The sequence below is a fragment of the Oncorhynchus clarkii genome, chromosome 26 (genome assembly GCF_045791955.1).
Source record: "Oncorhynchus clarkii lewisi isolate Uvic-CL-2024 chromosome 26, UVic_Ocla_1.0, whole genome shotgun sequence".
Taxonomy (NCBI): Eukaryota; Metazoa; Chordata; class Actinopteri; order Salmoniformes; family Salmonidae; genus Oncorhynchus; species Oncorhynchus clarkii.
This window is the reverse complement of record NC_092172.1, coordinates 45,978,955-45,991,753: the sequence shown is the minus strand read 5'-3', so window position 1 is coordinate 45,991,753 and position 12,799 is coordinate 45,978,955. Positions and strand designations below refer to the sequence as shown.

Below are 12,799 nucleotides of genomic sequence, written 5' to 3'. Positions count from 1 at the left end.
TGGAGAATAGAGGTCTTGGAGAATAGAGGTCTTGGAGAATAGAGGTCTTGGAGAATAGAGGACTTGGAGGATAGAGGTCTTGGAGAATAGAGGACTTGGAGTATAGAGGTCTTGGAGAATAGAGGACTTGGAAAACCTCTATCTCCTAGCCTCTATCTCCTGTCCAAGCATTTCAAGGCTACGTTGAAACAATGACTTATCAATGACCCAAGACCAGCTCAGCTAATCCCTACCATTGTGACAATGAGTCGTCATAATGCTGCATTAATGTACATTGCTATACTAAGAGCGTTGGCTGTTAACACTGAGGTGGTGTGTCCCAGTAGGAAGACCACTGTTAACACTGAGGTGGTGTGTCCTAGTAGGAAGACCACTGCTAACACTGAGGTGGTGTGTCCTAGTAGGAAGGCCACTGTTAACACTGAGGTGGTGTGTCCTAGTAGGAAGACCACTGCTAACACTGAGGTGGTGTGTCCTAGTAGGAAGACCACTGTTAACACTGAGGAGGTGTGTCCTAGTAGGAAGACCACTGTTAACACTGAGGAGGTGTGTCCCAGTAGGAAGACCACTGCTAACACTGAGGTGGTGTGTCCTAGTAGGAAGACCACTGTTAACACTGAGGTGGTGTGTCCCAGTAGGAAGACCACTGTTAACACTGAGGAGGTGTGTCCCAGTAGGAAGACCACTGTTAACACTGAGGTTGTGTGTCCCAGTAGGAAGACCACAGTTAACACTGAGGTGGTGTCCTAGCAGGAAGACCACTGTTAACACTGAGGAGGTGTGTCCCAGTAGGAAGACCACTGTTAACACTGAGGTGGTGTATCCTAGTAGGAAGACCACTGTTAACACTGAGGTGGTGTGTCCTAGTAGGAAGACCACTGGGGGGGTGTGTCCCAGTAGGAAGACCACTGTTAACACTGAGGTGGTGTGTCCTAGTAGGAAGACCACTGTTAACACTGAGGAGGTGTGTCCCAGTAGGAAGACCACTGTTAACACTGAGGTGGTGTGTCCTAGTAGGAAGACCACTGTTAACACTGAGGTGGTGTGTCCTATAGGAAGACCACTGTTAACACTGAGGTGGTGTGTCCTAGTAGGAAGACCACTGTTAACACTGAGGTGGTGTGTCCTAGTAGGAAGACCACTGTTAACACTGAGGTGGTGTGTCCTAGTAGGAAGACCACTGTTAACACTGAGGCAGTGTGCCCTAGTAGGAAGACCACTGTTAACACTGAGGTGGTGTGTCCTAGTAGGAAGACCACTGTTAACACTGAGGTGGTGTGTCCTAGTAGGAAGACCACTGTTAACACTGAGGTGGTGTGTCCTAGTAGGAAGACCACTGTTAACACTGAGGCAGTGTGCCCTAGTAGGAAGACCACTGTTAACACTGAGGTGGTGTGCCCTAGTAGGAAGACCACTGAGGTGGTGTGCCCTAGTAGGAAGACCACTGAGGTGGTGTGCCCTAGTAGGAAGACCACTGTTAACACTGAGGCAGTGTGCCCTAGTAGGAAGACCACTGTTAACACTGAGGTGGTGTGTCCTAGTAGGAAGACCACTGTTAACACTGAGGTGGTGTGCCCTAGTAGGAAGACCACTGTTAACACTGAGGCAGTGTGCCCTAGTCGGAAGACCACTGTTAACACTGAGTTGGTGTGCCCCAGTAGGAAGACCACTGAGGTGGTGTGCCCTAGTAGGAAGACCACTGAGGTGGTGTGCCCTAGTAGGAAGACCACTGTTAACACTGAGGCGGTGTGTCCTAGTAGGAAGACCACTGTTAACACTGAGGTGGTGTGCCCTAGTAGGAAGACCACTGTTAACACTGAGGCAGTGTGCCCTAGTAGGAAGACCACTGTTAACACTGAGGTGGTGTGTCCTAGTAGGAAGACCACTGTTAACACTGAGGCAGTGTGCCCTAGTAGGAAGACCACTGTTAACACTGAGGTGGTGTGTCCTAGTAGGAAGACCACTGTTAACACTGAGGTGGTGTGTCCTAGTAGGAAGACCACTGTTAACACTGAGGCAGTGTGCCCTAGTAGGAAGACCACTGTTAACACTGAGGAGGTGTGTCCTAGACCACTGTTAACACTGAGGCGGTGTGCCCTAGTAGGAAGACCACTGTTAACACTGAGGCGGTGTGCCCTAGTAGGAAGACCACTGTTAACACTGAGGTGGTGTGTCCTAGTAGGAAGACCACTGTTAACACTGAGGCGGTGTGTCCTAGTAGGAAGACCACTGTTAACACTGAGGTGGTGTGCCCTAGTAGGAAGACCACTGTTAACACTGAGGTGTTGTGTCCTAGTAGGAAGACCACTGTTAACACTGAGGTGGTGTGTCCTAGTAGGAAGACCACTGTTAACACTGAGGCAGTGTGCCCTAGTAGGAAGACCACTGTTAACACTGAGGAGGTGTGTCCTAGACCACTGTTAACACTGAGGCGGTGTGCCCTAGTAGGAAGACCACTGTTAACACTGAGGCGGTGTGCCCTAGTAGGAAGACCACTGTTAACACTGAGGTGGTGTGTCCTAGTAGGAAGACCACTGTTAACACTGAGGCGGTGTGTCCTAGTAGGAAGACCACTGTTAACACTGAGGTGGTGTGCCCTAGTAGGAAGACCACTGTTAACACTGAGGCGGTGTGTCCTAGTAGGAAGACCACTGTTAACACTGAGGCGGTGTGTCCTAGTAGGAAGACCACTGAGGCGGTGTGCCCTAGTAGGAAGACCACTGTTAACACTGAGGCAGTGAGCCCTAGTAGGAAGACCACTGTTAACACTGAGGTGGTGTGTCCTAGTAGGAAGACCACTGTTAACACTGAGGCAGTGTGCCCTAGTAGGAAGACCACTGTTAACACTGAGGCAGTGTGCCCTAGTAGGAAGACCACTGTTAACACTGAGGCGGTGTGTCCTAGTAGGAAGACCACTGTTAACACTGAGGCGGTGTGCCCTAGTAGGAAGACCACTGTTAACACTGAGGAGGTGTGTCCTAGACCACTGTTAACACTGAGGCGGTGTGCCCTAGTCGGAAGACCACTGTTAACACTGAGGTGGTGTGTCCTAGACCACTGTTAACACTGAGGCGGTGTGTCCTAGTAGGAAGACCACTGTTAACACTGAGGCGGTGTGCCCTAGTCGGAAGACCACTGTTAACACTGAGGAGGTGTGTCCTAGACCACTGTTAACACTGAGGTGGTGTGTCCTAGTAGGAAGACCACTGTTAACACTGAGGTGGTGTGTCCTAGTAGGAAGACCACTGTTAACACTGAGGTGGTGTGCCCTAGTCGGAAGACCACTGTTAACACTGAGGTGGTGTGTCCTAGACCACTGTTAACACTGAGGTGGTGTGTCATAGTAGGAAGACCACTGTTAACACTGAGGTGGTGTGTCCTAGTAGGAAGACCACTGTTAACACTGAGGCAGTGTGCCCCAGTAGGAAGACCACTTTGTGCAGCTCACCCTGCACTATCAAGTCTACTTCTGATAAGCTTCCCAGTAAAAGCAGTAAAAACAATCAAGCAAGACAGAAAAGTGCTAAAATAGCCAATATTAACATACTGAGAAAGAAGGTCCATGAATTCATGAACTTGCTTGTAAACAGATGACATTCATATGCTGCTGACTGGCTCTAATCAAGCTGCCCACTCAAGAAAAAACCTTCAAACTGTAACCAATGCCTGCAACCTGGTTCAGGTTATCAGTCAACCTACCAGGGTAGTTACACACAACCTGGTTCAGCTTATCAGTCAACCTACCAGGGTAGTTACACACAACCTGGTTCAGCTTATCAGTCAACCTACCAGGGTAGTTACACACAACCTGGTTCAGGTTATCAGTCAACCTACCAGGGTAGTTACACACAACCTGGTTCAGCTTATCAGTCAACCTACCAGGGTAGTTACACACAACCTGGTTCAGGTTATCAGTCAACCTACCAGGGTAGTTACAAACAGCCTGGTTCAGGTTATCAGTCAACCTACCAGGGTAGTTACACACAACCTGGTTTAGGTTATCAGTCAACCTACCAGGGTAGTTACAAACAGCCTGGTTCAGGTCATCAGTCAACCTACCAGGGTATTTACAAACAGCACAGGAATGAAATCATCAACATGTATTGATCACATCTTTACTAATGCTGCAGAAATTGGCTTTAAAGCAGTATCCAGATCCATCCGATGTTGTGATCACAATATAGTAGCCATCTCTAGGAAAACCAAAGTTCCAAAGGCTGGGCCTAATAGAGTGTATAAGTGGTCATACAATACGTTCTGTAGTGATTCCTATGTTGATGATGTAGAGAATAGTTTCTGGTCTGTGGTGTGTAATGAGGAGCAACCAGACGCTGCTGGTCTGTCGTGTGTAATGAGGAGCAACCAGACGCTGCTGGTCTGTGGTGTGTAATGAGGAGCAACCAGACGCTGCTGGTCTGTGGTGTGTAATGAGGAGCAACCAGACGCTGCTGGTCTGTGGTGTGTAATGAGGAGCAACCAGACGCTGCTGGTCTGTGGTGTGTAATGAGGAGCAACCAGATACTCCTGGTCTGTGGTGTGTAATGAGGAGCAACCAGATGCTCCTGGTCTGTGGTGTGTAATGAGGAGCAACCAGACGCTGCTGGTCTGTGGTGTGTAACGAGGAGCAACCAGACGCTGCTGGTCTGTGGTGTGTAACGAGGAGCAACCAGACGCTGCTGGTCTGTGGTGTGTAATGAGGAGCAACCAGACACTGCTGGTCTGTGGTGTGTAATGAGGAGTAACCAGACGCTACACTTGACACATTTATGAAATTGCTTATTCCAGTTACTGATAAGCATCCGTTAAGAAAATTACTGAAAAACGGTTAAATCCCCTTGGATTGATGAGGAAGTGAAAAACGGTCAAATCCCCTTGGATTGATGAGGAAGTGAAAAACGGTTAAATCCCCTTGGATTGATGAGGAAGTGAAAAACGGTTAAATCCCCTTGGATTGATGAGGAAGTGAAAAACGGTTAAATCCCCTTGGATTGATGAGGAAGTGAAAAACGGTTAAATCCCCTTGGATTGACGAGGAAGTGAAAAATTGTATGGTTGAGATAGATGAGGCAAAAAGTATGGCAAATGAGTCTGGCAGCACAACCGATTGGTAAACGTACTGCAAATTAAGAAATCATGTGACTAAACTGAATCAAAATAAACTTTACTATGCATCAAAGATAAATTATATTAAGAATGATAATAAAAAGCACCTTAAATGAACATTTTGGGGAGAAAAAGCCATCTTGGCTCACTCATTCATTGAGTCAGATGGCTCATTTATCACAAAACCCACTGATATTGCCAACACAATTAATCATTTTTTCATTGGCAAGATCAACAAACTTAGGGATGACATGCCAGCAACAAACTCTGACACTACACATCCAAGTACATCTGACCAAATTGTAAAAGATGAGCATTGTACTTTCGAATTCCGCAAAGTCAGTGTGGAAGAAAGTCCGTAAAGTCAGTGTGAAAAAAATGATTGTTGTTTATCAACAATGACAAGCCACCGGGGTCTTACAATCTGGATGGAAAATTACTGAGGAATAATGGAGGATGGTATTGCCACTCCTATTTGCCACATCTTCAATTTAAGCCTACTAGGTATAATTTAAGCCCTCAGGCCTGGAGGGAAGTTAAAGTCATTCCGCTACCCAAGAACAGTAAAGCCCCCTTTACTGGATCAAATAGCCGACCAATCAGTCTGTTACCAACCCTTAGTAAACTTCTGGAAAAAATTGTGTTTGACCAGATACAATGCTATTTCACAGTAAACAAATTGACGACAGACTTTCAGCACGCATATAGGGAAGGACACTCAACAAGCACGGAACTTACACAAATGACTGATGATTGGCTGAGAGAAATTAATGATAAAATTATTGTGGGGGGCTGTCTTGTTAGACTTCAGTGCAGATTTTGACATGATCTATCATAGTCTGCTGCTGGAAAAACATAAGTGTTATGGCTTTACACCCCCTGCTATAATGTGGATGAAAATGTACTTGTCTAACAGAACACAGAGGTTGTTCTTTAATGGAAGCCCATCAAATATAATTAAGTTAGAATCAGGAATTCCCCAGGGTAGCTGTTTAGGCCCCTTGATTTTTTCCAATTTTTATGAACGACATGACACTGACTTTGAGTAAAGCCAGAGTTTATATGTATTTCTATGTATGTGGATGACTCAGCACTATACACGTCAGCTACTACAGCGACTGAAATGACTACAACTCTAAACAAAGAGCTGCAGTTCGTTTCAGAGTGGGTGCAAAGGAAAAAGTTAGCCCTAAATATTTCTAAAACTAAAAGCATTGTATTTGGAACAAAACACTCACTAAACCCTAAACCTCAACTACATCTCGTAATAAATCATGTGGAAATTGAGCAAGTTGAGGTGACTAAACTGCTTGGAGTAACCCTGGATTATAGACTGTCATGGTCAAAACATATTGATACAACAGTAGCTAAAATGGTGAGAAGTCTGTCCATAATAAACCACTGCTCTGCTCTGCCTTCTTAACAGCACTATCAACAAGGCAGGTCCTATAGGCCCTAGTTTTGTCTCACCTGGATTACTGTTCAGTCGTGTGGTCAGGTGCCACAAAGAGGGACTTGGGAAAATTGCAGTTGGGTCAGACCAGAGCAGCACGGCTGGCCCTTAAAAGTACACGGAGAGCTAACATTAATGACATGCATGTCAATCTCTCATGGTGGAAGAGAGATAAAGGTGATCTGGCCTACCTGGTTAAATAAAGGTGACCTGGTCTACCTGGTTAAATAAAGGTGATCTGGTCTACCTGGTTAAATAAAGGTGATCTGGTCTACCTGGTTAAATAAAGGTGATCTGGTCTACCTGGTTAAATAAAGGTGATCTGGTCTACCTGGTTAAATAAAGGTGATCTGGTCTACCTGGTTAAATAAAGGTGATCTGGTCTACCTGGTTAAATAAAGGTGATCTGGTCTACCTGGTTAAATAAAGGTGATATGGTCTACCTGGTTAAATAAAGGTGATCTGGTCTACCTGGTTAAATAAAGGTGATCTGGTCTACCTGGTTAAATAAAGGTGATCTGGTCTACCTGGTTAAATAAAGGTTAAATTAAAAAACTAATTAAATTAAACACATAGGCACAGACACATGCCTACAAACACATGATAACATACAGACACACAGACGTACAAATGGATTTTGCGTTGTAGATATGTGGTCGTGGAGTATGGGCTCTGAGGACACACACTTAGTGTGTTGTGAATTCTGTAATGAACATATTGTAATATTTTTACAATTGTATAACTGCCTTAATTGTCAGATTATTATTATTAATAATAATTATAATTATTTTTATGGATGGGGATCCATAATAAATAAAGTATGGTAGTAGGTGCCAGGCGCACCGGTTTGAGTGTGTCAAGAACTGCAACAGCGCTGTGTTTTTCAAACTCAACAGTTTCCCTGTGTGTATCCAGAATGTTCCACCACCCAAAGGACATCCAGTCAACTTGACACAACTGTGGGAAGAATTGGAGTCAACACGGGTCAGCATCCCTGTGGAACGCTTTCGACACCTCGTAGAGTCCATGCCCCCCGACAAATTGAGGCTGTTCTGAGGGAGAAAGGGGGAGCAAGACAATATTAGGAAGGTGTTCCTAATGTTTTGTGCATTCAGTGTATATTCCTGCTAACAGTCACTTTTCAGCACTGTTTACATGTATATATTACCATGAGTATATTAGCATCAGTATTTATGTATTCCTACTTACGGTCACTTTTCAGCCCTGTTTGACTGACGATTGGCTGAGTTAAATTGATGATGAAAAGGGGGCTGACGATTGGCTGAGTAAAATTGATGATGAAAAGGGGGCTGACGATTGGCTGAGTAAAATTGATGATGAAAAGGGGGCTGACGATTGGCTGAGTTAAATTGATGAGGAAAAGGGGGCTGACGATTGGCTGAGTTAAATTGATGATGAAAAGGGGGCTGACGATTGGCTGAGTTAAATTGATGATGAAAAGGGGGCTGACGATTGGCTGAGTTAAATTGATGAGGAAAAGGGGGCTGACGATTGGCTGAGTTAAATTGATGAGGAAAAGGGGGCTGACGATTGGCTGAGTTAAATTGATGATGAAAAGGGGGCTGACGATTGGCTGAGTTAAATTGAAGATGAAAAGGGGGCTGTTTTTGTTGGACTTCAGTGCGTCTTTTGACATTATGGATCACAGTCTGCTGCTGGAAAAACGTGTGTTTTATGGCTTTGTGTACCTTCCTATCACGCCTACACACACACACACACACACACACACACACACACACACACACACACACACACTTACTAACTCCCACACACCAACACTCACTCACACACACACCCACACACACACCCACACACACACACTCAATCACCTACTAACTCCCACACACCAACACTCACTCACTCATTCACTCACCACCATCACACCCACCCACCCACACACACACACACACACACACACAGACACCACGTACCGTATGCTGCTGTCATTCTGCCTACTATTATAATTATTTATATTATCATTAAAGGAGCTATGGCTGTCATTTCTATGGAAATATATCTGGACAATGATAACATAGAATCTGACCAAATTATGCAAGATTTTAGTTCTGGGTTAAAAACAACAGTATTTTAGTTCTGGGTTAAAAACAACAGTATTTTAGTTCTGGGTTAAGTGACAGCATGTGTATGGTAACAAATATCAACCAAAGTAGTTTGTCGAAGTAGTTCAGTCTGGAACCAACCATTTGAAGGACTATATAGGTAATTTCTCGAGGTAACCCATTCTGTAGTAAACCATTTGAAGGACTATACAGGACTGTCAGAAACTCTAGGCCTCTGAACCCAACACCCCACGGGGTAAAAAAAAACGGTCACGCAGCCGGGTACAAAGAGCACTGGCACACGCGCAGGTTTTCCGGAGCGCAGTGGTGCCGCACGTTCGCACTTTGTTCTCGCTCACAGCATTTATTGCCGCGCTTGGCTGAAAAACATTAGCATTATAGCCCAATAAATGTCATCATTGTGTCATTTTCCAACCTCACTAATGTACACCCAAACCTGTGCGTAAAAAGGTAAGCGTTTGACAGTTTCTCTACTACAGACGAAAAGTTGTCTTACCTTCGCATAGCAGCATATGATCAACCCCAACGGCAACAGATAGCCAATGACTAAAATAGTGACTTTGTAGGTGTGTTTGGAAGCGCTTGCGTACCACGCTTCCCAGCAGAACGAACCGTTCGGCGCTTCCGGGTGGTCAGTAAGTATCTGGTGTTGCGCCACTGGTATAGAGAATATGAACGATAGTGCCCAAATCACACAGACCCCTGTGAGGGCATTCCTCCGGTTGCGAATGCACGGGGACTTTTTGGAGTGTACAACAGCTATGTACCTGTCCACTGACATGGCAACCAGCGTGAAGATGCTCACCAGCATACACACCATCACTAAATAGTGAACACATTTACATAAAAAGGCTCCAAATATCCATTCAGGTAGGGAGTATATAGTAGCCTGGAACGGGACACAAAATAGCAAAAACAATAGATCCGCTATACTTAAATTGAGGATGAAAATGTTTGTCGTACTTCTGTTGCGCCGGGCCTTGATTTTGCCTATTACAATCATCACTAGAGAGTTCCCGACGACACCCAGGAAAAATATACATCCAAAAATGACCGGAACAATCACCGCCTCCGGGCCACCGTGGTCTTCTTCACCGGCACACGCCGTCAGGTTGCCGGTGTTTAATAACTCGGTCCAGGCGTAGCCCGTTTCGTTGCCCGGCAGCAGCATGGTTCTCTCTCTCACACGTCCTCGTCCAGACGTTCCAGGAGTTTAAGAAATAACAGCGTTGCTATCTCCGGAGAAAGTGGTGATTTTGTCCAGTGCCTCGCATGGTTTACAATCTGGTCTGTGTATCACACTCAGTCCAGTAACACTGCTGTGTCAAGTTCCAGATGTGTCGGGTTTAGGCTACTTTTACGCATCGTTTGGAGGAAATGGTTATGCGTTTATCCACTTGTGAGAAAAGCCGCCTTTACAACAAGTGAAAGGAGGCTTGGTCTCCTGATGCGCGTCTTCGACGGAACACACTAACCATAGCCTGGCTATGACAGATACAGTATAGGCGAACCCAGGCGGTCATGAAGCGGTAAAATGAAACCATGTGTTGTCCAAAACCTCTCGGAGCTCCTTATTATAGTAACATGAACACGGAGACCCTTCAGCGCTGGTTCCTTCTGCTGTAAAAAAACGTACTAAAACCTTAATGGTATAATTAAGCAATAAGAAACGAGTGGGTGTGGTATATGGCCACTATACCACGGCTATGGACTGTCCATAAGCACTACGCAACGCGGGGTGCCTGAACACAGCCTTTAGCCGAAGTATATTGGCCATATACCATAAACCCGTGAAGGTGCCTTATTGCTATTGTAAACAGGTTACCTACAGGTTGACAACGTCTACTGTGGAGTACGTCTGGAGATCATTATACCATGGAGCGGAAAGGGTTTGAGTGAAACACTGTGAGGTGTGAAGACTGGAAAGAAAACAACAAACTATTTACACCAGTTCCTCCCGGCTGCAGCGGTCTATGATTTCTATCATGGCTTTTATGTTATATGACGTTTCATTTCATTGTCTGACATCATTTAAAATTAAATATATTTATATCATTATTGACAGTAGCAAGTGTTATTAATATTTGTGCTAACTCGAATCTTGAATATTTGACAGAGAAAAATCCTTGGATAAAATACTACGTGGCAAGACGAAAGTATCACTTGGTTGGATATCCGAACCTAAAAACAAATCCCTGCCTCTAGGATAGTTTTGGTCTTCTATATGAACCCCTGCATGTCACGTGTGCTCCCTCTCCGGTCTCTCTAGGTCACCAGGCTGCTCGTTATGGAGCACACCTGTCACCATCGTTACGCGTGTCAGTGCATTACGACACTCACCTGGACTCCATAACCTCCCCGATTGCCTGCCCTATAGATGCCCCTCTCTTTGGTTCCTTCGCTATATATGTCCCTCTCTTTGGTTCCTTCGCTATATATGTCCATCCCTTTGCTTCCTTCCCTATATATGTCACTCCCTTTGGTTCCTTCCCTATATATGTCCCTCTCTTTGGTTCCTTCCCTATATATGTCCCTCCCTTTGGTTTCTTCCCTATATATGTCACTCCCTTTGGTTCCTTCCCTATATATGTCCCTCTCTTTGGTTCCTGCCCTATAGATGCCCCTCTCTTTGGTTCCTTCCCTATATATGTCCCTCCCTTTGCTTCCTTCCCTATATATGTCCCTCCCTTTGGTTCCTTCGCTATATATGTCCCTCCCTTTGGTTCCTTCCCTATATATGTCCCTCCCTTTGCTTCCTTCCCTATATATGTCACTCCCTTTGGTTCCTTCCCTATATATGTCCCTCTCTTTGGTTCCTTCCCTATATATGTCTCTCTCTTTGGTTCCTTCCCTATATATGTCTCTCACTTTGGTTCCTTCCCTATATACGTCACTCCCTTTGGTTCCTTCCCTATATATGTCTCTCCCTTTGGTTCCTTCCCTATATATATGTCTCTCCCTTTGGTTCCTTCCCTACATATGTCCCTCTCTTTGGTTCCTGCCCTATATATGTCTCTCCCTTTAGTTCCTACCCTATATATGTCCCTCCCTTTGGTTCCTACCCTATATATGTCCCTCCCTTTGGTTCCTTCCCTATATATGTCCCTCTCTTTGGTTCCTTCCCTATATATGTCCCTCTCTTTGGTTCCTTCCCTATATATGTCCCTCCCTTTGGTTCCTTCCCTATATATGTCTCTCCCTTTGGTTCCTTCCCTATATATGTCTCTCCTTTTGGTTCCTTCCCTATATATGTCCCTCCCTTTGGTTCCTTCCCTATATATGTCCCTCTCTTTGGTTCCTTCCCTATATATGTCCCTCTCTTTGGTTCCTTCCCTATATATGTCCCTCCCTTTGGTTCCTTCCCTATATATGTCACTCCCTTTGGTTCCTTCCCTATATATGTCCCTCTCTTTGGTTCCTTCCCTATATATGTCCCTCTCTTTGGTTCCTTCCCTATATATGTCTCTCCCTTTGCTTCCTTCCCTATATATGTCCCTCTCTTTGGTTCCTTCCCTATATATGTCTCTCCCTTTGGTTCCTTCCCTATATATGTCTCTCCTTTTGGTTCCTTCCCTATATATGTCCCTCCCTTTGGTTCCTTCCCTATATATGTCCCTCCCTTTAGTTCCTTCCCTATATATGTCTCTCCCTTTGGTTCCTTCCCAATATATGTCACTGCCTTTGGATCCTTCCCTGTATATGTCCCTCTCTTTGGTTCCTTCCCTATATATGTCCCTCTCTTTGGTTCCTTCCCTATATATGTCACTCCCTTTGGTTCCTTCCCTGTATATGTCCCTCTCTTTGGTTCCTTCCCTATATATGTCTCTCCCTTTGGTTCCTTCCCTATTAATGTCTCTCCCTTTGGTTCCTGCCCTATATATGTCTCTCCCTTTGGTTCCTTCCCTATATATATCACTCCCTTTGATTCCTTCCCTATATATGTCTCTCCCTTTGGTTCCTTCCCTATATATGTCTCTCCCTTTGGTTCCTTCCCTATATATGTCCCTCCCTTTGGTTCCTTCCCTATATATGTCCCTCCCTTTGGTTCCTTCTCTATATATGTCTCTCCCTTTGGTTCCTACCCTATATATGTCCCTCTCTTTGGTTCCTTCCCTATATATGTCTCTCCCTTTGGTTCCTT

General features: G+C 45.1%; 1 protein-coding gene across 1 annotated transcript in view; it reads right to left on the bottom strand.

The window, feature by feature from the left end:
* LOC139384966 (galanin receptor 1b) overlaps positions 1-9,829 on the bottom strand; it is a 35,337-nt gene extending 25,508 nt beyond the window's left edge. Inside the window, exon 1 of the mRNA XM_071129924.1 lies at positions 9,155-9,829. Coding sequence (XP_070986025.1) covers positions 9,155-9,829 — 675 coding nt within the window. The remainder of the gene's footprint in view (positions 1-9,154) is intronic.
* Positions 9,830-12,799: the final 2,970 nt, after the last annotated feature.